The 26,686-nt window shown below is 41.3% G+C and overlaps 1 protein-coding gene and 1 pseudogene across 8 annotated transcripts in view; both read left to right on the forward strand.

Annotated features, from left to right (window-relative positions):
• Positions 1-26,686, forward strand: part of CSNK1G1 (casein kinase 1 gamma 1) — a 103,386-nt gene that overhangs the window by 68,881 nt on the left and 7,819 nt on the right. For 3 of the 8 annotated variants that reach the window (XR_006794960.3, XM_045899882.3, XM_045899883.3), the window contains exons 10-11: positions 9,360-9,470; positions 21,080-21,186. Coding sequence is in view for 7 of the 8 variants with exons in the window: in XM_045899882.3 (XP_045755838.1) it covers positions 9,360-9,470; positions 21,080-21,186 (218 nt within the window). In the remaining variant the exon portion in view is untranslated. Of the gene's footprint in view, positions 1-3,482; positions 3,609-9,359; positions 9,471-19,971; positions 20,022-20,261; positions 20,655-21,079; positions 21,187-26,686 lie in introns of those variants that run through there. The other 5 variants (XM_045899887.3, XM_045899888.3, XM_064570318.1 and 2 more) reach the window with 4 other exon arrangements.
• On the forward strand, positions 9,477-14,716 carry LOC135361565 (chromatin modification-related protein MEAF6-like; annotated as a pseudogene).

Genomic DNA, 26,686 nt, shown 5'->3' on the forward strand with positions numbered 1-26,686 from the left:
ATTGACTTCTGCAATTGTTCTCCCTGGACCTCCCTTGTTAAAAATGTAGCGGAGTGCACAGTTAAACTGACACTCTCCTACATTGCTGTGGACTTTGCAAATTGTTACAAATTTTCTAGAAGGTAATTGGATGAAGTTACTGTTCTCTCTGATAGGAAAATCTTACTTCTTGGAATCAATCATAATAGAATAACCCAAGATATAGATTAAGTTATGTGCATAAAATTGTTGCAATGTGATTTGAAACAAAATTTGAGAAATGATCCACCTATCTCATTATAAGGGACTGGTTATGGATCCAGCTCAAATCTTTTATTAGATAAACTGGGTTATAATAAAGTGAGCTGCAGTGCATTTATTCAGTGGCATATTATGTAGCCACTTAAAATAATATTTAGGAAAACTTGTAGCAATCTGAAAATGTTTATGGTTTGTAGAGTGAAGAAATCAGAGTACAAAATTAGAAATACATCATGATTTCCCCTGAGGGGAAGGGAAAATGAAAAAATCAGTGAGAGTAGATAATGCCAACATATTAACAGAAGTAGTGTTGAAACTGATAATATTATGGTTAATATTTTTCCAAACTATTCTCTGATGAAGTTATATTACCTTATAATGAAAAATGCATTTAAATAGAAAAGGTATGGAAAGAAAGAAAAAAATATTTTAAGTAGTCAGTGAAGTCAGCATAATCAGCCTATCTGCCCACTTGTGTTTTCAGAATATTTCAAACTAAAATAGGTATTTCCTTTAGTTTCCCTTGTCTTTTCTGCTTCAGTGAATTCTTAGTCAACGCTCCTGTTTTGAATGTATTTTAAAAGTACGGAAAAAGAGATGTTGAAAACCTAGACTGCCAAGGTGAAAAATACAGTCAGACTTGGTATCAGAGTAAAAGTACAGTAATTTTCAGTGTGCTTTTAAAAAGTGAAGGGTCACTAAGCCAGTGTGTGTAATTAGGAAATCTCATCAGCAAAGCAATAAAAAGCTTCTTTTTGAAGAATTGAATCTTGAAATTCTGACTTTTTTCCGTTTAGGGTTTTTAGTATCCCATGGCTGCTAAGGGATTGAAAGTCCCCACATTAATGCAAATTTTATACCTCCCTCCCAGCAGGATTCTGAATCCTTGCTGGGTAGAATTCTTTCTGCACTGTGCCCTGTGGGCAAATGTATTTGTGGTGTCTCTTTTACCTTTACATTGTGTCTTAGTCTGTGGTCTCATTGCTTTTGTTCCATCTTTAGGGTTGTGTTCTTATGTTTTGGGTTTTTTTTTATTTTTTAAGAAAAATTGCAGTCCGGCACCTGGGTGGCTCAGTCGGTTAAGCGTCTGCCTTCAGCTCAGGTCATGATCCCAGGGTCCTGGGATCGAGTCCCACTTCAGGCTTCTTGCTCAGTGGGGAGCCTGCTTCTCCCTCTCCTCCCTGCTCGTACTCTCTCTCACTATCTCTCTCTCAAATAAAAAATAAAAATCTTTTAAAAAAGAAAAATTGCAGTCAGATAGGTTCCTTACATGACTCTAGGAATTGAAAGCGGTATTATGTTCTTTTTCAGACTGATTCTTTTCAGTTTTGAAATCAGCAAAAGAAGAAAGTAAAGTCTCCTTGAGAGATATTGACAAGTATTAACCTCACTTTAGGGGCAGCTAAATTTTTCCCAACAACTTTGACTAATTAAGTCTAGCTGAGGACCTGCTCTGTGAAAGTATGTCCTAGGGCTACCAAGATAAGTGGGAAGCCTTGTCCTCAAAGAACTGACAAGCAGATACGCCAGATAGCCAGATAACTATAACCCAAGGCAGAACAGAGAAGCATCCCAAGTTTCAAATTACCATCATCAGAGATTGGAAGGAGACATTTCATCTAGTCTGAGCATGACAGAGATTCATGAAAGAAGCTGCATTTGAAGTACTCTTGGAAGAGTAACGTGGGAATGAAAGAGGTATACCAAGCCGAAAGGAATATGAGCAACAAGTTACCTGTTCATTTTGCTAAAATATATGGTGCGAATGAAGGAGACAAGGCTAGGAAAATATCTTGGAGCCATTTGATGGAAGTTCCTGGAATGCTGGGGTGGAGAGCTGATGTTTAATTTCAGTAGGGAATAGGTACTAAAGGTCAAAACTTTGCTTTAGAGATCTTTTGGCATAGAAGGTGATAATAGCCTGGCACCCAGCATGGAGACAATAAAAACACAATGCATCCCCTTCAGAGGTTTATAAAGGGGGCCTATAGATGGGCGGTAGTTGTGAAAACGAAATAGAACTGAGAAGTGGTATGAGGGTCTTATCTACCAGACTTGGCGGCCCACATGCATGTCCAGGTTGAAGGAGAAGGATGAGTCAGAGCTGTTGCTGAGATTTTGAAGCCCCAGTAATTTGGAGGCAGGTGGTACGATTCCTAGAAATGGGAAAGTTGGGGGAGAAACTTAACTTGGAGTTTGAATTAAGGCATCTTGAGTTTCAAGTATCTTGGAGTGTATTCTAGCTGAAGATGGCTAGCAGGCAGAGGAGGGCTCTCAAAAACAAACAAACAAAACACTAGTGACATATTTGGAAGTCAGAGCATGGAGATGACATTGATGATAGTGCCATCAGAACCTCCTTATTCTGGGTAAATCTGCTCTTCGGTTGAGGGAGAGGAGTGATCCTGGGGATTAACAGGCTCTGTTCAGTCCCATACTCAGAGTAGGCGGAGAAAGAAGAGGAGCTCAGAACTTGGTTTTATCTTAACCCAAGGCTTTGGCCATAGGACATTTAACCTTTTGGGGAGCCTCAGCTTTTTCAGATGTAAGCATGTAAGGGTAGAGATTTTTAGTGTTTTGTTCACTGCTATCTCCCTAACACCTAAAACAATGTCTGGAATAATAGACACTTGATAAATAATTGTTTGAATGAATGAATCTGTCCAATGAGGAGTGTAGATGAAGTCAGGTGTTCATTTAAAATAGAGATTTTTATTTAATCCTCCATGAAAAATAAATTGTAAGCTTTTCTTCCTACTTGTTTTCTATTTCCACAAAAAGCCATTCTGCCTCCTCTGGCAGCCAGAGTAGGGCTACCTTGTCTATTGAAGGGGAAGGGTGTTCAAAAAAATACAGAAGGCTCTTGCTGGAGAGTAAGCTCAGGCAATTGTATTAGTTCTCCTCCATTACAATGAGAATTTTCAGGGAAAATTTGCTTAGCTATTCTAAATTGTAGGTATTATATCGAATTGAGTACTGTTTGGTTCCTCGATGCAGTAATAGATCCCAAATATGGTTCCCAAAGAACTGCATTTAAATTCACCTATATCAGGTCTTTTACACCTATGTTAGTATTAGTTGCTTAAGAACAATTTTTTTAACATAATTATCACCCAGCTAGAGAGCTATAATTAAATCATGAGTTTGAATAGAATAAATACTGATAAAGCTAGATCTTTTCAAAAGTTCCCAATGGGTTTGTCTTTTCTGTCATTTTCCCCTTGGTATTTGTCGTTTCCCAGATCCAAAAACGGTACATCTTGCCATGGCTGTGGTTCCTCTCTAAAGAATTCTGCATTACCATCCAAGAGGAAGGGGATGAAAAATAGTTCTGCCTCTTTCTACCTGGCAAAGCTTCCCTTTGCATTCTCTGATCAAGTGCGATCAGGAAGTAAGTCTTGCCATTATCCAGAGATCTAATATTGGAGTGCAGTATATTGACTGTTGAAGGTTTTATTCAGTGTGTTTGCTCAACATGCTAAATATAGAATATTGCACTGACTAGGATGTGCACGCAGCAGTATGCTTCCTGTTCTTTCTAAATCTAAGCCTGTGACAGACCTTACTCAGGTAAATGCTATACACATGCTCCTGTGGTTCAGCAATTTTGATAGTTATGTAGATTTTCTGTCGGCATATGAAGGAAGGGGTACTTACCTAGAAGGTTAGGGAGAACAGATCTGTTTTGAGGTTGGAAAGAGTCACACTGGCCATCTAGAACTACTAAACTCTACCAGACATGGCATCCTACTATGATAATATTGAATAGTACTTACTCATTTTTGTGTGTTTAAGGGAAAGAACTTTTTTTTTTGTCATTTTCTACGAGGTGAACTGTTTACTTATAAATTCTCAAGTTTGACTAGGCAGGAAAATATGAATCAAATGTCAAAAAAGTTGATCCCTCATCCTTCTAGAAGAACCATATTTAAACTAATTCAATACCTTATAAAGACACAAGAAATGAACAATAAAACTTAAAAGGGTCAAATCATGTTGAGTTCTGAAGATGTGCCCCCAGTAAAAGAGTGGTTTAGGGACACCTGGCTGGCTCAGTCAGTAGAGCACACAACTCTTGATCTTAGGGGTTTGAGTTCGAGTCCTATGTTGGATTTAGAGATTACTTAAAAATAAAGTCTTAAAAAAAAAAAGAGTGATTCAGATTTGTTTGTATCTAGACTCCAAGAGATTAGATTTAAGGAATGTATAGCCTTAGAAAAGTATGTGTGAATTAGTGCTGCCATGCTTACTGAAAGAAGCTTGTTATAAGCATAGCTTTTCCAAAGGGCAGATTAAGCCAGATTGCTAAAATGGTCAGAGATCTTCCTAAAATGAATATCTTCATCTATTCTTTTGAAAGTCCAGTAGCTTTAGAAAAAAACAAAAGCTGATTAATTCTCCATTCCCTTCTTTTGACAGAGTATGCTTCGTTTTCAGCAAGGTTCACAGTTTGCTAGTTGAAGGGGCAGATGAGTGTGCTCAGAGAGAATTTGCCTCCCTCTGACCTGTATGTAATTTACTAACTTGCTACCTGCCATCTAGCAGGAATTCAGGTGTAGAGATTCCATACTCTCCCTGTCACCCTCCAGGATAGAGCTGTCTGCAGAATGGGGCTGTCCCTCCTCATTTCTGGGACCTTTACCCCAAGAGGGACATTGAAACAAGGAAGTGTAAAACTGAAATACAGTCCTTTTCTTACCTTTTCCCATTTTGTCATCTAGTTGCTGCCACTCACCTCTGCTCTAATTCTCTATTCTGTATTAAAAGTTTTCTTTGTACAGTCTTCAATATTTGTATTTCAGCAGACATCCTGTGTTCTGAGGCACTTCCTTTGTAGGAAGGAGATTCTGGAGAAATCCTACCTAATAAGTCATCCTTTTCTGGGGAGTGGGGGGAGGTGTCTTATACCCTTTCAAATAAGAATAGGGCAGGGTCTGAGTAGAGAGTTTCAGGCCTCTAGAATGGTTGCTGTGATTTTTCTCAGTGCTTCACAGAATTGATATTACTAGCTCTGTGGGCCTGTGTAGTATTGAACTTGGGAATAATCCCTTCTAGGTTGTTATCAGCGAATCTCAAACATCCCTGATATTTGATACCAAGTTTGTAGACTACAGGAAGGCGTTGTTTGCACGCATGACAGGTTGCATGGAATAATCCCTGTCTGGCATAGGAAATTGGTTCTATTTCATGAGCTTAACAGAAGGAAGTTTTTAATTTTGTTAAAGTGTACACTTCAGCAACCTTGCCAGCTTTTAAAAATTTCGTATCTAAGGTCTAATAAACTCCAAAAAAAATTCTTGAGATGCTTCCTGCCCCCTTCTTTCTTCCTCCATCTTACCCCTGCTACCTTAAAAAAAATTTTTTTTAATCTTGGAAGTGTGGTAAGACAGAACGTAACCTAGTGTATTCATTACTAACTTTTTGGTACTATTCGGTCTCTATTCTTGTTAATTATAGTTGAAGACTATCATTATATAATGAGGCCTAGAAGACTGACATGGGAGCCAAAATGTTCTGTATAGGTGGCACCATGTAAATGACTTTGGGAGGCATAAAGTGAAATGGAGAAAGTTCCTTATAAATGTAATCAGTTAATTTTTTGAAGTAATTATATAACATTATATAAAGAATGTTTATTTATTTGCTACAGGAGGAGAAAAATGTTTGCCTGCCTTTTGCTTGAGAACAGGAGCTTTATCTCCAATAAGAATTGGAAATAATGTCCAAGCCATAGATGGGGGTGGTACCTGAGGTGTTTCTAGACTGTATTTTCCTGCCCTCTTGTTAGTGTCCTTCTCCCCACTGTCTGTCCACTAATCCTGGCCAGGTGACTGCTGGGAGACATTCATTTCCTCTGCCCTTAACACAGGTGGTAGTTTTGACTTTTTACACCAGGCTCCTCTATGTTTCCCCTTAAGTAACTTTTATTGGCTTTGTCTTTGATTTATGCTATGCTGGGTAGCTGCTTTCTTATTTCCACATTCACCTACTGGATAGTAAACCAAGCGTTTCCACACAGGTAATGCAATCACAGCAGAAGATTTTAAAGCGTTCCCCCAAGGAATTCCCACTGCTTGAGATTCCTGCTCCTGCCTTTGGGGATTTTCACACTCCATGTGGACCTTTACCTTTCAAGTAATGCAGAGAGATTGACCTTGCTGAGTAACTCTTCTGTCCTCGGAAGCTCCTGATTGCCTGTTAGATAGACATGTGTGCATGAGTGGTCTTTGAGAGTGAAGAGTTTACGTGCCAATCTCCTCTACTTCTTTGCTTAGTATGACTATATCCTGTGCTGATTATGCCCAATCATAACTCTGTGTACACAGCATTGCCTAGAATACCTTTCAGGTACACTAGCAGCATACTGTAGTTGTGACATTCCTCGGTTTCATCTAGTTCCTGGGCACTCCCTTGCTTTCTAAAACTGGCAAATGACCCTCTCTACCATATCAACTTCTATATACCAGTCCTCCCTCTTAAATTCTAGGAGAGAATAGCCTAAGAGTTTAGTATTATGACGAAGAGTAATTCCCAGTGTGATAAACCACCAACCCCAGGTTCACATCTGTCCCTTGGTTTTGTTGCTTTCAGTGGATATAGAAGGCATTGGAGGGCAATAATATGGTGTGGTGTGTTCTTCATTCCCCACTGTGGAAGCATTTATGAAGCAGTCTGGAATTGTTAACACTGTTTTTCTCTTTTTAAAAGATAAATAACACACTGCTTTGATGATGGAAATGGAGTGTGACTTTTAGGCCTTTGGAAAATGTCTTGCTATTTTTGAAATCTACACAAAAATGTTAATTCCTCCAACTAATTATGTATTTAACTAGAACAAATATCAATAGGTACACAGTCCTGTGAATCAGACAGTGGTGTCAAACCAGACTTCTGGTATGTATTTCAGTAAAAATGGAAATAATAGTTGATCAGCTGTCCAGATTTTGTTAAGCTTAAAAGCATGAGTATTTTATGTACATTTCTTTCCATTTTCAGCTTTATCTGCCTTAAAAACAAGTGCAAAACAGCATTCATGCAAGAAGTAATCACACTGAACATGTGTCCTAGAACTCAAAACAACCCCAAATGGCTTAAAATGTCTGGACATTGTTTAAACATTTAAAATTTTTGAAAACTAACAGTTCTTCATAGTTGTTTAGGAGCTTAAATATCCTACTTAAATATTACAAAAAGTAAAGTCCTAGAGGAACAGAAGAAGCAATCACTAATGGATAATAGTTATGGGTATTACTTATAATATTAGAACAGATTTATTCTCATGGCGCCTGGCTAGCTCAGTCAGTAGAACATGCAACTCTTGGTCTTGGGGTTGTGAGTTTGAGGCCCATGTTGGGTGTAGAGATTACTTAGAAAAATAAACAATAAACCAGATTTATTATCAAATCCCTAGTGGTAAAAAGATAGGAGATTAAGTGCTCTGAGATTATGGATACTGTCAAAAATTTATAAAAGTTATGATTACATTATAAACCACAGCCTTATTTTGGAAAATGAAACATCTGAACTTCTGTTGGCAGAAATAGTCAGAGGGGTGGGTTTTTGGGTAGCTTTGATTCTCAAATGTGACTAACGGTATAGAACCAAACCCCTCTTTTGTTAGAGAATATAGCAAGTAAGTTAATACAGTTGCCTCCTTACAGAATATGCTCATTCCCTGAAGAATATCAGAAAACATGGCCAGGATCCTTTACACTGCTGTTACCCATGTGGCTTCATATTCCATTAATAAAGGTGAAGCTGTAGCTGATATATGAGGCTCAGGTTTTGTTTTGTTTTGTTTTGTGTTAATGGAAAAAGCCTTTTTGGTGACTTACAGATGAGCTTTACAGCTCTTGTCCATGAGATACAGAAGAGGGAGAGTGAATATGAGCCTCAGACCACTACTTCTTTCCTTTTCCTTTTCTTTTTTATAAAATACAACATTGATAGCTGTGAACATCTCTAAGATTTATTGCATCCTTGCTGGTTTTCATGCAGAGCAGCAATATCACATCCCAACCCCTGCTGTTGTTTATATCAACAGCAATTAAAATTTGATTTACTAATCCCTCATTGCTGCCTCTCCAACTCCTCATTTTTCATTTTGTAGAGCCTTAGGACTGTTACAGCTGAGCACCATGATGTTAACACCTCCTCAGCCATCTGGTACAGGGGAAGAGGCACCTAAACAGATTCTTCAGAACAAAAATCACAAATGAGCAAGATCAGAATAGTATGAGATCTAAAAAACAGGTAAAGAAGGAATGAAGAGAGCCTGAATGACAGCAGAACTGAAAGCAGAACACAAAAAGGTTTTGGATTGGAAGCCCTCCTTTTGCTGGGGAAAGATCTGCCTTTTGCTTTCTAGAAGAAAGCAATTCATAGTAGTCATATCTAAAACTATTTCTAATTCCAGACTAGAGGCCATTAGTTAGAGGAATCAGGAAAACACTGTAGCCTTACCACCCCCCCCAACTTTTCATATTTCTTGACCCGTGAACCTGTTTTGAAGATATACTTTTTTCTTCTCATAGATAAGAAAGTATATTCTAGCCAACACCACTGCTCATTTTATCGTAGTTGAAAGTCTTGTAGAGGTTTATGTTTAGAGTGGTGGGCTCCCTATTTAAGGAAAAGCCATATTATCTTGATTCCTAATGCTAGGAATTTTCTGTATTGGCTACTGTCTATTTAGGTAGATCTTTAATCAGTGAAATGATTTGTAAGTGTGATTGTTCCTTTGTCCAACAATATTAACATTCTGAATTTGGTCTGCTTAGTAGCTACTGAATTTTACTAATATGGAAGCTCAAATTGATTCTAGCTTTTGGTGATCTTCTCCCCCCCCCCCCCCCCCCCCCCCAGCCCTTTTGGTGATTATTGTTTTTCTCTGTCTGGGTGAGGATGGTGTGCTGTAGACTGTCACGTATTGGCTCATTAGGCTGAAATGAATGTAGCCACGCTAACTTTTTCTCAGTGCTTTGCAGCGGTTGTTAGTTTAAAATCCAAAATGAAAACAAAACCCTCGGGGACACTAATGTACTTGATTTTGTTATTGCTTGCTGTTGCTTCACCTTTCCTTCCATATCTTGCTCTCATGCTTCCTAATGCCTGAGCAGACTGCATCGTCAGATCGCCGAGGAGAGTGGGAAATCCAGCCCAGCCGGCAGACCAATACCTCGTACCTGACGTCTCACTTGGCTGCAGACCGCCATGGGGGATCAGTGCAGGTACTTACTGCCTTTATTGCCCTTTCCTGGCCTTCTCAGCTTGGCTGGTGGAATGTTGACTTGCTTCTGAAACTTTGGTTCCTTTAGAAAGGAAACTTCCTGCAAGGTTGAGCTGCTTCTATAGTTAACTGAATATCTATGCGCTGATTTTCTGCCTAAGTGGACTTGTAAGAATCACTTGTTGATATGATTGTTGGTTGTTGTCATTGACTAAGAAACATCTATATGATTTCTGATACTGATTTCTGGTTAAACTAATCCTATTACCTTGACCTACTCATGATAAATCATAAAAATAATGTCAAGGTAGAAGTATGTTAGTGTCAAGTATGTGAATTTTAAAGACTTGAAATGTGTAAAATAAGTAGTTTTCGGATAAAGGACTGCATATGTAGCTCATTCCATGGTGGTATGTGCCTTAGCACATAAGGTGAGAGTGTTAATTGGTCCAAGTCAGCTGTTTCTGAGTGAGTACCCAAGAAGTTGGGCTGTTTCTTTTTTCCTTCTGGAATACATGTGGTCTTAGAAAATTATTTCTGATGTCATTTGGACTGTTTTGAAGCTCTGTTGTCTCTGGTACTTAAGAACATCTGTGTCTCTTTACTTTTCTTACATGGCACTGTTTTAGTCTTTTTTTTTTTTTTTAAGATTTTTAATTTATTTATTTGACAGACAGTGAGAGAGGGAACACAAGCAGAGGGAGTGGGAGAGGGAGAAGCAGACTTTCCGCTGAGCAGGGAGCCCAGTGCGGGGCTCGATCCCAGGACCCTGGGATCATGACCTGAGCCGAAGGCAAATGCTTAACGACTGAGCCCGCCAGGCGCCCCTGTTTTAATAATCTTAATCCAAATATGTCTCTCAGACTGTTAAGTGACACCACCAGTTGGGGCACACAAGTAAACCCAGAGCCACCAAATCATATAAAGGGATAGACAAACCTTTTGCATGTAAAATGCATCTTGTTAGGCTTGATTGTCTAGAATATGTTTTTTACATGGAGTGATTCACTGAAGATTGTGTTATTCACAGGAAGTCAGGAGACAGCTGTGGTTCTGTTAAAAAAAAAAAAACTTCACAGAAACATCTAGGTAAAAATGATGGATTGAACACACAGATCTGCTTTCACCTCCTCCTGAAACAGCACTAAAAGAATGATAAAGGGATTTTTTTGAAAGGCATGAATCCATACAAGGATGGAGAAAACAGCAGAGGCATAGCAACAAAATGTTAGATGCTGGGCAACTATTCAATGACTTAGGAGTCCCAAGAAAACTGAATCTTGAGCCAATAGAACCTATTTTCACTGGGTAATCCCCTAAAGACTCAGAAGTTGGCCTTCGATAAGGGGAAGTGTGGAGGCCGTGTGCTAAAATAAAGAAGAATGGTTAAAAGTCTGTTTTCTAAGAAGCCAGAGATCCCTAGATGCTCTCCCCCTCCCCTGCAAAAACCAAAGATTTATTCTTCGGTAAGGGCAAAATAAAGGGTCTATAAATTGGGGGATGTGAGTCACATTTGGGGGTGGGAAGCTATATTGAAGAAAAGGGACAGTAAATGAATGTGTGATCCATACTTAAAAGTCCCACCCCTCTACTCCTTGCAGTCTCCCACTTTTATTTTTTTTTCAGTTTTACTTTTTTATAGAGAGAGAATGGGGATGGGTGGGGAAGTGGAGAGAGAGGAAGAGGGAGAGAGAGAATCTCAAGCAGACTCCCTGCTGAGGACGGAGCCCAATGGTGGGCTCAATCTCACGACCCTGATACCATGACCTGAGCCGAAACCAAGAGTCAGACGCTGAACTGACTGAGCCACCCGGGTGCCCCGAGAGAGAGACTCTTAAGCAAGCTCCATGCCCAGTGCAGAGCCTGACACGGGGCTTGATCTTATGACCCTGGGATCATAACTTGAGCCAGGGGCCCCAGGATGCTATTTTAAAAAGGAACATTTTAAGAGCAAACCAAGAAAAAAAAAGAGAGAGAGCTCTTGGAAATTAAAAACATAAGAAAAATTAAAACTCAAGTGTTCGGAAAGTCTCCCAGAAAGTAGAACAAAGAGAGAGATTAAAATGATAGAAAACATTTTTCTTTCTTTCTTTTTTTTAAGATTTTATTTATTTATTTGACAGAGAGAGACACAGCGAGAGAGGGAACACAAGCAGGAGGAGTGGGAGAGGAAGAAGCAGGCTTCCTGCTGAGCAGGGAGCCCGATGTGGGGCTCGATCCCAGGACCCTGGGATCATGACCCGAGCCAAAGGCAGACGCTTAACGACTGAGCCACCCAGGTGCCCCAGAAAACATTTTTCAAAAAATAAAAAATAGAACTACCATGTGACCCAGTAAACCCACTTCTGGATATTATCCAAAGAAAATGAAAACACTAATTCAAAAAGATATATGCACCCCTCTGTTTATTGAAGTATTACTTACAGTAGCCAAGATAGGGAGCAACCTAAGTGTCCATTGATAGATGAAAGGATAAGAAGATGTAGTGTATATGTGCATGCACACATGCAATATTACTTGGCCATAAAAATGAAGTGTTGCCATTTTTTTTTTTTAAAGATTTTATTTATTTATTTGAGAGAGAGAGAATGAGAGACAGAGAGCATGAAGAGGGAAGAGGGCAGAGGGAGAAGCAGACCCCCTGCTGAGCAGGGAGCCCGATGCGGGACTCGATCCCAGGACTCCAGGATCATGACCTGAGCCGAAGGCAGTCGCTTAACCAACTGAGCCACCCAGGCGCCCCAAGTGTTGCCATTTTTGACAACATGGGTAGACTAGAGACTTTTGTGCTAAGTGCAATAAGTCACATTGAGAAAGAAAAATACCATATGATTCCACTTATCTATGGAATCAAAAAAACAAACAAACAAGAAACTGACTTATGAATAGGAGAACAAATTGGTAGTTGCCAGAGGGGAGGCAAAAGAGGTGAAGAGGATTAAGGACAAACTTCCCGTCGGAAAATAAATAAGTTGGGGCACCTGGGTAGCTCAGTTGGTTAAGTGTCTGACTCTTGATTTGGGCTCAGGTCATGATCTCAGGGTCATGGAATCAAGCCCCACATCGAGCTCTGTGCTGGACGTGGAGGCTGCTTAAGATGCTCTCTCTCCCTCTCCCTCTACCCCCCAGCCCCCGCTCACTTTCTCTCTCTCTCAAAAAGAAAAGAAACAAGTCACAGGGATGAAAAGTACAGCACAGGGAATATAGTCAATGATGTAATAACTTCGGGGGCACTTGGCTGGTTCAGTGGGTAGAGCATGCCACTCTTGATATCAGGGCCACGTTGGACATAGAGATTACTTTAAAAAAATTTTTTTAATGTAATAACTTTGGTGACAGACGGTAACTACACTCATGAGCATTTTATAATGTATATCATTGTTAAATCATGTTGTACAGCTGAAACTAATATATGTCAACTGTACTTCAATTAAACATTTTAAAAGGTAAGGTTTAAAAAATGAAATAGTAGGAAACAAAAAGATAATTAACTCTAAGGAGAATAAGAAATTATACAGGGAAGGAAAGGACCATAGTATATACTCCATGGCACTGTAAATAGTTAATGTAAAACTAAGAATTATCTTGTCAGAATTACAGTATAAACTATAATGGAAGACTAGAAGGATGGAAAAGGTGAATATAATGCCTAAAAATGAAGAATCAAGATGCATGTTATTTAGAGATAATGGAGGTAAAAAACAAAGGAATCAGTTTTGAAGGAGAGGAAATAGTGGAGTGGGGGAATGAGACTGCTATTTTTCCTAATGATCCTTGTAGAAATAATTTTTTTAAAGACTTTATTCATTTATTTGAGAGAGAAAGATTGTGCGCACTAGTGGGGGGGTTGGTCCAGGCAGAGGGTGAGGCAGACTCCCCGCTGAGCAGGGAGCCTGACAAGAGGCTCGATCCCAGGAGCCCGAGATCATGACCTGAGCCAAAGGCAGAGGCTTAACCGACTGAGCCACTCAGGCTCCCCCAATCCTTGTAGAAATAATTTATATACATATACATACATGTTAGTTTTCATCTATCACATTCACAGAAATTTGTAAGTTTAATAGCCTATCCATCTACTATTGTTGAAATCTGAGTTACAACTATCTTAGGGGATTATTTGGCACTATCTTTTAAAATCTTAAAATATTGAATTCAGTGAATCCAGTTTCAGATAAATATTCCTCAGAAATGCACAGATACTGAAGATACATGTTCTAGAACAATGCTGTCAAAGGAGATGAGTCATATTTGTGATTTTAAATTTAATCACAATAAAAAGGTAAAAATAAGCCTCAGTCCAGCATGGTGATGCACAACAAAGCGGCACCGCAGCAGATCCCGGACACCCGTCGGGAGCTGGCGGAGCTCATGAAGCAGAAGCACGAGCTGGTGGAAACAGTGGCAAACTTGGAGAGACAGATCTATGCTTTTGAAGGAAGCTACCCGGAAGACACTTAGATGTATGGCAATATTATTCGTGGCTGGGATCGGTATCTGACCAACCAGAAAAACTCCAATAGCAAAAAAAATCAAAGGAACCGGAAGTTTAAGGAAGCTGAGCGGCTCTTCGGTAAATCCTCAGTTACTTCAGCAGCTGCAGTAAGTGCATTGGCAGGAGTTCGGGATCAGCTCATTGAAAAGAGGGAGCCAGGAAATGGGACGGAAAGTGATACTTCTCCAGACTTCCACAATCAGGAGAATGAGCCCAGCTAGGAGGACCCTGAGGACCTGGACGGATCTGTGCAGGGAGTGAAGCCTCAGAAGACTGCTGCTTCTACTTCCTTAGGGGGTCATCACGGCAGCCATAAAAAACGAAAGAATAAAAACCGACACAAGATTGATCTGAAGTTAAAAAACCACGAGCTGACTATTAGAAGACTCATTAGTGCAGAAGCTTCCAGGCTATAGAGCCCTGTTTCCCTCCTCCAACCTCACAAAGATACATATCGCTCACCTGAGCGTGCGGTCATCCACCTCTGCTTTCCCAGACCCAGTGCCTGTGACTCTGAATAGTTTGTTCTGAAACGTGGTGACAAGTCATTTCCGTAAGACCACATTGGATCATTTACTGTGTGTCATTTTTAGTAACAGAACTGCAAGAAGACCAAGACATGGTTATAACTCCAGCAAGTTGCTAACTGTGCATTTCTCCCTTCTTGGAATGAATGTGTCCCCCCAAACTGGCTGGCACAAGCTTCATCTCTGATACCCATTGAGAAATGTTCTCTGGTTTTGTTTTATGCTGAAGGGGAGGCTGTAAATATTGGGCATTTTCCTAATTTGTTTGTGTTTTATTTTTCTATTGTTTTTACTATCTTCTTTGGGGACTTTTGGGGTTTTTTTGTTTTTTTTTAAAGATTTTATTTATTTATCTGACAGAGAGAGACACAGCGAGAGAGGGAACACAAGCAGGGGGAGTGGGAGAGGGAGAAAGAAGCAGGCTTCCCGCCGAGCAGGGGGCCCAATGTGGGGCTTGATCCCAGGACCCTGGGATCATGACCTGAGCCGAAGGCAGACGCTTAATGACTGAGCCACCCAGGCGCCCTGTATTTTACTCTTAAAGAACATCTCAGTTTGGACTAGCTACATTTTTAGTGCTCAGCAGCCACATGTGGCTTGTAGCTACTGTTATGGATGCTGCAGTTCTAGAACGTTTGTTGCCACTTGTTTCTAATACCAGAAAATCTGATGCAACTAACTTTTTATCAGTTGACCATTAACTAAAAAATAAAATAAAATTCGGCATTAATGAAACAAACATAATACTTCCGTACAATGGCTAGAGATCTCTGGGCCTTATGGGAAATGTCTAAGATGTGTTGTGGAAAAAGCAAGTTGTAAAACAATATATGAAATTTGGCCCCGTTTTTATTTTCACACATATATGCAAAAAATATATATAAGAGGGATAACATACACATATGTTAGTATATGCAGAAGAAAAAAAGAAACAATGTAGAGTAGGGGAGGGCAAACACAACCAGTGGGACAAATCCCACCTTCTGCCTGTTTTTATAAATTAAGTTTTATTAGAACATAAGCACACTCATTTGTTTATATATTGTATATGTCTGCTTTCATGCTCCAGTGGCAGAGCTGAGTAGTTTCCACACAGACTGTATAGTCCACAAAGCCTAAAATATTTACTGCTTGTCTTTTTATGTAAATACTTTGCATAACCTTGTTCTCAAGGAAGATACACTGAATTTCCCACTAGCCACATCCATGTGATGATGTCACTGGAAACTTGCACTTTTTAGGTAGTCTTTTTTAATATTCTAGGGGTTTTTTTGTTTTTGTTTTTTTACAATAAACATGCTTACTTTTTAATTAGGGGAAAATGCAAAGATTAAATAATTTTAAAAGGAAAATACCTCATAATCAGGCATAACTGGACAGTTTAATAGATTTGTGTTCCTAGAACACAGAGGTGCTCATTTGGACAGTGCTTCCTATCGTCCATTGTGAGGGGTTGTCTTTAAAATTAGAATTGATTAGAGTCTCTGGCAGCACTTCTGGAAAATGCAATCTCCCTCTACTCCCTATAAACTTAGTTCTGCCAGCTTCCTTGACAGTGGATAGGGGACAGGCAAGTGTACCATTTCCCTAATATTACATTAAGCTCTGGTGCTCCTCAGTACATCTGCCTCTTTCATTGTACCCCCAGTGTGTTTATACTCATAAAGGCTATGCTTTTTGCAAACCAAATCAGCCGTACTTTTCTAACACAACAGATGCCCACATATTTTCAAGTTGTCTCACTTCCCAAAGGTAATGTGATCAAACCATACTTACCTGCAGACACCACAACCCTGGAAGGGAATGCAGAGCACCAAGATGAGAAGAGTTTGCTCTGGTAAGGCACATGGACACTCCCATTTTAACCTGTTTAATAGGCAGACCCCCTGCCCCCATGGTTCCCATCCTGCCACTGTTTCCATAGATCTTCCACATATGGAAGATCTAAATTCAAGAAGGCAGTATATTTTTCTCTTTCAAAAAGATGACTCCAAAGTTGTTTAAATTAAAATATATAGGAAGTATCTAGAAAGCTCCAGGACCAAGCAAAGGCATGAGACTTAAGAATGACATTTAACTTTTTTTTTTTTTAAAGACTTTATTTATTTATTTGAGAGAGAGAGAATGAGATAGAGAGAGCATGAGAGTGGGGAGGGTCAGGGGGAGAAGCAGACTCCCTGCTGAGCAGGGAGCCCGATGTGGGACTCGATCCCAGGACTCCAGGATCATGACCTGAGCCGAAGGCAGTCGCTTAACCAACTGAGCCACCCAGGCGCCCTGACATTTAACTTTTAACTAATATTTACTTTGCTCAAATCTTTATAATTTTTTTTTTAAAAGATTTTATTTATTTATTTGAGAGAGAGAGCACATGAGAAGGGTTAGGGTCAGAGGGAGAAGCAGACTCCCTGCTGAGCAGGGAGCCCAATGTGGGACTCGATCCAGGGACTCCAGGATCATGACCTGAGCCGAAGGCAGTCGCTTAACCAACTGAGCCACCCAGGCGCCCCAAATCTTTATAATTTTTAATTACAATTCTTGTTGAGGTCAGTAGTATTCCCATTTTATAGATAGGAAAGCTAAAGTACGGAACTACCACATATGTTAGTTGTGAGAAGTAGGATTGAAATGTTGATTATCAGCTGAAGTATTGCTTCCTTTGGTACATAACTCTCGTTCTTCTTCATGGTCATGTTTTGAAAAATGAGGTTTAGTAACTCAGATTTTTTACTTAAAATATTAAACTACTTATTAAAAGAGATGTTACCAATATTAAGGACTAAAGTTCAAAATAGCACTTCACCTTAATCTCTTTCAGTTTAGTCCTTTTAAGATGTGTATATTTTTAAAATATTTTATTTATTTATTTGACAGAGACAGCGAGAGAGGGAACACAAGCAGGGGGAGTGGGAGAGGGAGAAGCAGGCCTCCCGCGGAGCAGGGAGCCCGATGTGGGGCTCAATCCCAGGACCCCGAGATCATGACCTGAGCCGAAGGCCACCCAGGCGCCCCAGTCCTTTAAGATATTAATTACTTTGGTCTTATGTGATCTGGCCAGAGGAATGTCAGATTAACTTTAATAGTGATTCCAACAAAATAACTTTCATCATTCCAGGGACACAAATAAGCTTATTTTTTAATGAAATTATACTAAAAATTCAGTACAAAGGGTATAAAAATGATACTGCTTAAAATACTAATAATTCATTACATTCATAAGGGTGTTTTGTTTTTCTGTTGTTTTTTATGGATGGTGTTTTGTTGTTGTTTTTTTTTACAATTTTCTTCAACATCCTTGTGTTTAACTGCCATAGTATTTATGAGGTAGACAGGACCAGGGTTGTGGGCCTGGTCTTACAGAACTAGAAACCAGGGCTCACAGAGGACGTTGGTGTGGAGCGAGGCCTGGAGTCCAGCTCTCTGGTCACCTACAGGAGCGTTTACTCCACTACACGTCTAGGCAGCAGTTCAGTGGTTTGACAGACTGTCCCTCCAGCCTCCAAAGTGGATGCTCTAAAGACCTAGATTAGTAGGGTATTTTAGGTATAGTTAGGTTACAAGTTAGACACCTGGTGATTAGGTTCCCATTTGTGCCTGATTCATTTGAGACCAGGTACTCATTGATACAGACAAGAGGTCCAGTCTGTAAAATGGAAATAACCTCTTCTTCCTTAGATTGCCCATGGACACTGCTTATGGGCCAAGTGGCAATTCGTAGCAAAGAGAAATTAGAGAGCCTACAACATGTGAAACACTGTGGACAGGATCCATGACCCAAAGTCATCAAGCAGTTGGCAGTGGTGACGCTTGCTGACTCCCGCTTTGTCTGTCTCAGTAGAGGCCAAGACATTTTCTTTAACATCTTGTCCATTCCTGAATTGTTCATTAAGAAACAATGATTTCTCCTCTAGCCCTTGTGCTGGCAGAGTGAATTTACCAGCATGATCACCAGCATGCAGCCAGAACGTGCCCCAGGAAATAAATGTAAGCTGAGGAAGTTAACAGGACAGCATTAACATGAGGGGCTGTGCTTCTCTACTCTGTAAACCTTCACTCCTCACATTTTGTTTTTGCTGTTTATTGCCCTTCTTATTTTGAAATTTTCAAATTTATGGAGAAGTTAGTGGTTGTGGTGGTGGTGGTAGTCAAATGAACCTGTGCGTATCCTTAACATAGATGAATGATTATTAAGATTTTGCCACATGTCTTTCATTCTATGGTGGTGGCGTGGGGGGTGAGGGGGGAGTGCGTGCTAAAGTATTTGAAAGTAAATTGTAAACATCATTGCATGTTATCTCACAATACTTTAGTCAGTGTGTCCTAAGAACAAAACATTCTCTCATGTAATCAATACCATCGTCGATCTAAGAAATTGAATAATAATTCCATAATATCTCATCTGCAGTCCTTACCACATTTCCAGTTGTCCCCCAGATTAATTTTATAGGGTCCAGGACCTAATCGAGGTTTGCATTTGCATTTAGTTCTTAGGCCCCTTTAGTTTCTTTCAATCTCTTAATCGATTAATCTCTTTTAGTCTATAACACTTACCCCTGTGTTAAAAGGGGGGAAAAAAGTTTTTCAGAGAAGTTTTTTTTGAAGAGTCCAGCCTTGCTGTCCTATAGAAAGTCCCACATTTTGGGTTTGTCTGTTTTTTTTTTTTTAATTTTCCATCATACTTATATTCAGATAAAACTTTTTTTTTTTTGCAAGAATATTACAAAGATAATGTTATATAATATTTATTATGTCCTGTCAGGAGATAAATAAGGTTGAGTGGTTCCATTAATGAGAGGTGCTAAATTTGATCACTAGCAGATCCCTTGGGTAAGTCCAAATTTAATGTTGTAGGTTTCTTTGACTAACCATACAGCATTGTTTCAATTTTTTTAAGCATGTATTATCAATAAGAATAATAAATATTTCTGGTTTAGAAATAATGGTCAGTAGAGACTGCTACTAAGAGTGTTTACCTTGTGTGCCCTTTATTCTTTGACTAAATACCCCAAAGAGCCCTTACTCTGAACATTTCTTCCTGCCTTCCTTTTTTTTTTTTTTTTAAAGATTTTATTTATTTATTTGACAGAGAGATAGAGAGAGAGCACAAGTAGGCAGAGAGGCTGGCAGAGGGAGAGGGAGAAGCAGACTCTCCACCGAGCAGGTAGCCCGATGCGGGGCCCGATCCCAGGACCCCGGGATCATGACCTGAGCCGAAGGCAGCCGCTTAACCAACTGAGCCACCCAGGCGCCCCCTCCTGCCTTCCTTTTTATGATTATGCTTGAAATTTTTTCCAATAAGCTGCTGGTGAGGAGCAGCTCTAGAGGGAGATAAGAATAAATATTTATGGAGGGAGAATAACAGTAGTATGAATACTTACTGAGCCATTTCCATATACCATGGCACTGGGCTAAACACTTTGTGTGGATTGTCTGCACAGGAACCCTATGAGGTGTAAGCAGCATTGTTTCCCCATTTTACTTAGGAAGCTTAGGCACAGAAAGATTGAGGATCTTGCCCAAAGACCCACAGCAAGTAGGTGATGGAGCTAGGGTTCACACCCAGGGCTGACTAACCCTGGAGCCCATATCTTAGTTACTATGTATGTTCTGCTACCGTATTGTGTGCCAGGTATCATACCAGACATCATCTCATACATTGGCTTGTGTAATACTCACATCAACCTGTAAGAAACCGTCTCAAGTAGATGAAGTTACTTACCCAAGGGCATATGATATCGTTTATCCTATTTTGTGGTTCTCTCCCATGTTTCAGCCACGGTCTTTAACAGCAGAGTGGTTTATCCAGCGGGGTCCCTTTTCCCAGTTCCCAGCACCCACATAAGCAGGAATCATGTGCTGGAAATGAAACCAGGTGACAGAAGCAGCTGCACAAGCAAGAGAAGCCTGATCGGGTCCACATTAACCAGATGACAGGAGTGAGAGCCTTCAGTTACAATTCGGGGACCATCAGTGAGAAATGGGATGACAATGAACCTGAAATAAAGGTTGTTGAAATAAGACTGGTCTTCCAAGGGAAAGCGTTTCCTTACCGTCTGCCCTCTCACCAGAGAGGATGCGGCAGTCTTGTTGTTTGAGTAACTTCAAGCCAGTGGTCAAAGCCATGAAGAAATTTCTGAAGGAAAGTGTGATTGCTTATAGTTTCTGATGCCCACTATTGATTTCCTTTTTAGAATTTTTTTTCAATATCATCACTGAGTCTATTTATAATTCTAGCATAAGAAACCGAGAGAAGTGGAATGAAAGAGAGTACCATGACCTCTTTCACAGGCTTTTTGTGAAGATTAAATTCACACACACGCAGTGTAGCAGAGTGCTGACACAGAGTAGGGATTCAGTATGGAAGTTACTATTATATGATTACATCATTGCATTTTGTGTTTTCACATGATATGGTCCTGGGAACCTTACCAAATGAGGACATTTGGCCCCTCAGCTCAGGAAGACAAGCATTCCAGACATTGCCTGGTTAGTACCTAAGTCGAGACTAGATCTTCCCTAGGGACCCTCTCTGGTGCTGGCAGGAGGCTCCTATTGCCATGGCATCTGTCACACTCCGTCTTTCTGTTCCAGGTGGTTAGCTCAACCAATGGAGAGCTGAATGTTGATGACCCCACGGGAGCCCACTCCAATGCACCAATCACAGCTCACGCCGAGGTGGAGGTAGTCGAGGAAGCTAAGTACGTTCATCTTTCAAGGGGGCTTTTGAGTCCTGGGTTGAAAAATCTTCTCTGTCTTTTCCTTTCTATGTGCTGCTCATCTCAGACCGGATTCCTCATGCTTATGTCCTCAGCTTTCTTCCTTTGACCATTTTATTTTTTGCATGGTACCTTAAGGCTGCTTCTGCCCTTCTTTAGCTGTGATTTCTGGGAAGACCATCACATTTTTCTAGTCCACATGGGGCAAAAGCCCTAGTGAACTGAAAGAATCATGGTATAAGAGGTAAAACGGATAGTAGTCATGAGCCTTTTGGGTCCCCTGAAGCTTCTTGCTCCCTGTGGGATACAAAGAAAAATCTGCTTATCTTAAATCATGGGCCATACTGAACAGCATTTGATTTCTGGTTCTTGGCTTAAGAACTCTGCATGTATAGTCCTGGAGCCAAGGGTTTTAGGGCCATTGTGTTCTCACTTAAATGATTCTGGACTCAGAGAGACTCTGATAAGTCAGGCAAGATAGTTTCTACACCTGTGAGAAAGAGTTTTGGGAGGAGAGGAAATCACCCTATCGGGGAGGGGTGAGTCCATTCCCTTTTCTGCTGCTCTTGCCTGTGAATGTTGCCCTACCCGTACCACCAGCCCTTGGTGCTCTCTGCATGGCATGTGGTTAAACTCTCAGCATATGGGGTAGGAGGGGGAAGGGCTGCCAGTTCTGCTGCAAGAGCAGCATTTTGATCACTTGTTTCCCTTTTTCCCCATCCCAAATTCCAATCCAGACTTAAACTCCAAGAAGACATGAGGTAGGGAGAGAGAAGTCCTTTACAAACCAGTTAACTGCTGCCAAGCCTGATATGGATGACCTTTCTTATAAACCCTTTGAGAATATCCAGGCTATCCCAGTATCTTGTTCTCAGAAGCAGACAACGTACGAATAGTGACACTATGTCCCAGGTGCTCTCTTGGGCCCCCACATGGCCTCAGTACCCGCCAGAACGTGCTTAGACCTCTGAGTGTGAGGTGGTGGGAGGCCAGTCAAGACCTGCATTCTTTCTTCCAGCTACACTTTGCATGCTTGTCTCCTGCCCATCTGTATGATAAGCTCACTTTGCTTCCAAGAGGTCCTTTCCTTGGAAAGCCAGGATTGGGGATTCCTACCCAGGAGATAAAAAGCAACTCAAGGATGACTTGGACTCTCTCTTGTCAAGTCCCTGCTGACTGTAGGCAGCTTCATATGTTCCTCTCCTGGTTTCTACAAGGCCCTGATAAGTAAGGAAGGCAGGGGGAGTTTTTAATGCTGGGAAGAGACCATTTTTAGTAAGGAAACATGCTCTCTATTCTCAGAGACTTTGGAGCTTTTAATGGTACTCACAGTTTTTCAGCTTCCATGACAAAACTTCATTCTCCCAAATAAAGAGTACAGTACTCCTTATCCTCTGGGTTCTCAACCTTGACTGCACTTTGGAATCACCTGGGGCGTGTTAGAAGATATATATATCTGAATCCTGGCCTCAGAGATTCTGATTTTATCTGGGGTTATGGCCTGAGCATCAGGAAATTTTAAAGTTCAGATAATTTGAATGTTTGGCCAACGTTGGGAATCAGGGCTCAGGGCACTAAGCATGTTCTGGTTTAAACATTGTCTGGGCTTGAAAGATGATTGTACCCATTCCCACCCCACCTCGCTCCCAGTTCATGTTGTGGCTATTACTTTGAAGGCTAGGCATTTAGTTCTGGATTTCATAGTGTACTTTGAATACCAAGATTGAATGGGCTTTCATCTTATAGTATGTCCTATACAGGTTTATCTTTTGAACCCATTCTCTCACTTCGTTTTGGTAAATGTGTACACTGATTGTGTATGTGAGTGTTGTGTCTGTGTCCTGTGTGTAAAATATGGGGCTGTTCACACAAAGAGATTGCAATGTGGTGAATTCTGTTCTGGTATATTCTAAACTCTAGGATGTGAAGAGCATTTAAAGTCTCCCCATTTAGTGAAAAGGATACTGGGCCTCTTTGCCACTAGTTCCAGGTTTGGGCCTTCTGAAATGTGTGGAAACCAGAGGGGAGCAGTTGTATTTGCCCAAATGTCATCCAAAAGCTCAAAGCTTAGGGCATTTTGTGTGCTGATTCCCTTCGTGATTTCATGAGCTACCAATCCATCTTGCCCAGGGAACTGTCAGCACAGCCGTGTGTGTTTCTTCTGGGCCATCTCTGTGTTTTGGAGGGAGGGAGGGGTAGCCATAATCCACCTGCTCTACCATTTTCATGGGGAGAAGTCACAGCTAGAGAAGCACGAGACGTCCCAAACAACCCCTCATTGCACGCAGCTGTGATGCCCTTTGTCCATGCAGCCTGCTTGTGGGAAAAAGAGGGCTGTTGCCTATGTTAAGATTCAACCAGGGACTGGGGAGATACATGAAACCTTCACTTCCAAGCTTTTGAAAAAGTTTAGGCTCCTCACCCAGCTTGTTTTGTGTAAAGGAGGAGAGAGATAACAGGGTCTTGGTTTTTGTTCTGTATACAAAACGAACATCTAACTGCCCTTTTCTTCTGTTTAGGACACATGTCCTTGTTTAAATATGATTGGAAGGGGGTGGTGAGGCAAGGCAGCTTTTTGGTTGATTTTTGTTATAGTAAAAATATAGTAAAAATAGGAGTTTTTGGTTATCCACTGACTTTAGCTATAACTTAGCAATTTCTCCTGGGAACTAACAAGAATGGGATGTAGGCCCTTCTCTGGGCAGTTTTACCTTAGTCCAGAGCAGTGACCCTTCTTGCTCTGCTTCAGCTCCTACTAAAATAAAGTGTTGCTGAAGCCTTCTCCCCCCCTCTAGAGGAAGCACTAACTACCAGCTGCTTTGGTCAGGCATGTTGGCTTTGTAGAAAGGCTAGCGACTTCTCTTTCCCTCAGGATGGTTAGGAGGTCAGCTTTGCGTTGTACAGTAAGACTTTGTGTGGGAACCAAAATGGCTCACTTGGTGCTTGATTGAATTCTTACAGGCACGATCGTTTCCTCTTTCTCCTGCTACCTTCCTGGAAGTTGCCCAGGAAAACCCACTCTGGGGCTCTCACCAACTCTTTCTGTTTTACCTTTCCCCTCACTGAGATATCCTGCTCCCTCCTGGATGCTTCTGTCAGGCGCCTGCCCCCTCCACCTTAGTGTGGGGGCCAAGTGGCCTGGGCATACTCACCCTACCTTGACAGAGGAAGAAACGAAACGCAGACACATACTGCATGTTTGCATGGCTCACAGGGAGTCGCTTCCGCCTCACCTCTGTGGACTAATCTCTCTCTCTTTCTCTCTTCCTTTCTGTGTTTTTCTCTTTACACACTCTGTAGCTGCCTGAAAATGCTCAACCTGTGGTGAGTCCCTCTCTCCAGTCCACATGCTAGGGGAGTGGACCAGACTAGGCTGGGATTGGCACAACCAAACAACATGCCTTAGGAACACTCAGTGGCTTCCATACGCTGCCTTGTGTCATAACCACCCAGACTGGGGAACTAGATCCACAAGGTGGGGATGGGGCAGGCCTACACCCAGGAATTAATCTGTTCCTTCTTTCCTTTCAAACCCATTTCATTGCTGTCTCCTCCTGTCGAAACAATACCCCACAGTATCCAAAATTCCCTTTCTATGTTTAGCTGAGTAAATTGTCTCCCAAATTAATAGGCCAGAGATGATCAGACAGAGAGGGACAAGAGCAGGAGGACAAGGTTACTCTATTCAGTTGTTTAGATTATCATTCACAATGCCAAGGGCAGTTGTTGCCAGATAATCTCACATTCTGTGGCTTGGTCTCTCACCTGCAAATTGGCAGCTTTGGGAAAAATCCGTGACTTTTCTTTTTGATTCAGCTGGTTCTTTCATCTATAGAATGAGTCTCTCAAAAAGAGCTCCTCCTTGGGCGGAGAAATGGACATTTTGTTGTTGTTTTGGGGGTTTTTTTTGTTTGTTTTTCATTTATTGTCTTTTTTTTTTTTCCTGTCAGAGTACATTCAGTGGGTCAGGGGCTGACTCAGCTAATGAGTTATTGGAGCCTGTCTTTTCTGCTCCTGGAAAAGGTTCCTTGAGTGCATTCTTAGGAACAACAGGAGCTACGTGGGAGGGGAAGCCCTAGAGAATCCACCTTCAGTGAGGCACATTGTTGCTACAAGAAAGAGCCCCCCTCGCCAGCTTGCTTCTCAGCTGCTGCCTGTGACCTTCCAGGTGCTTCTGAGCTAGTTGGTCTGTTGCAGTCTGGCATGAGAACTCCCCCACATCGTCTGCATGCATTTGGTCATGTTCTACATGGTGATAACAGCCTGCCGGACTCTATGATCACCTTGTTTCCGTTTGTCTTCAGGGACTGGGTTGGACACCAGTTTCTGAACCCCAGCAGTCTAAGCCAAGTTGCCTACAGGGTTTCCCCAGGGACAGGGCTATGTGGAAGATAACAAATGGGTTTTATGGAAATAGAATTTGTAGCCTTATGGTACTGAGGAGTACATTTGGCCTGTTTACCTAGCAAACATGTCTGTGTAAATCTGACATTGTCATAGTCTATATTTTCCTGTGAGATGTCAGTTGCATAATCCTGACTGCAAATACAGGGCCTGCTGTGTGCTCATCCAACTCTGCTTGGAACTCTAGGAGGTTCCCCTAGAGCTTAGGTACCATCTAGCTTATGTACTCCAAAAAGCTTAGGTGCCATCTAGCTGTTGTAGAGCCAAGACATATATACTTGAAAAGACAAGTAGTTCTCCAGGACACTTGTTATTACCCCCCAAGAGGTCACTGTGGACAGGAATGGTCAAGAAAGGCTTTACGGATACGGTGGGGCTTGAGCCAGGTATTAGAGCAAGGGAAGAATGTAAAAGTACACTCAGGAAGAGAAGCGTAGCAAAGGGATGGCTGAAGGGGAGAGGGCCAGGACGTAGCAAGGGAGCAGCATGGGCAAGGTAATGGCTCACAGCTCTGGGCGAAGAGCACGTGGCAGGGAGCTTACAGGTCTGGGCAAAGAGCACGTGGTGGCTTGTGAGTAGGGAGACTGGATTGATTCTGACTGCAGCATGTTAAGAACTTCTGGTCATCCAATCAAAGAATCGACTGGAAGAAAACCTACGACACAAGAAGGTTCATCATCACTCACCTTCCTTCTCTTCGGAGAGTAAGACATCTGTATGGAGTTAGTCAGTGGGCTTGGTCTGGGGTGTGGGGCCTGTTTCCTCGTGGCTGGAAGTATGAGAAGCTTCCGCTCCTGCTGAAGTGTTCCATACTGTAACTAGCAAAAACTCCTCCAGGCCTCGGAACTGCAGCTCCCACTGCCCCCCAGTCAGGCGAATTCGGCATGGCACATCAGGTTATGATGTGCTTGCAAGCAAACGTTAATTCTTAGGACTTGCCTTGAAGGAGGTAAAATAGTATAATTTGAAATGGACCAAAATAGTATTTCAGACTTCATTGTGATTGCTCTTATTAAAAACACAAACTTCTCATTTTAGTATCCTCCAAAAAAATAAAGAAGAAGAACAGAAATTGACT

This window comes from Mirounga angustirostris, unplaced genomic scaffold (assembly GCF_029215605.1).
Source record: "Mirounga angustirostris isolate CCGP_5_RB_7025 unplaced genomic scaffold, mMirAng1.0.hap1 SCAF_9, whole genome shotgun sequence".
NCBI lineage: Eukaryota > Metazoa > Chordata > Mammalia > Carnivora > Phocidae > Mirounga > Mirounga angustirostris.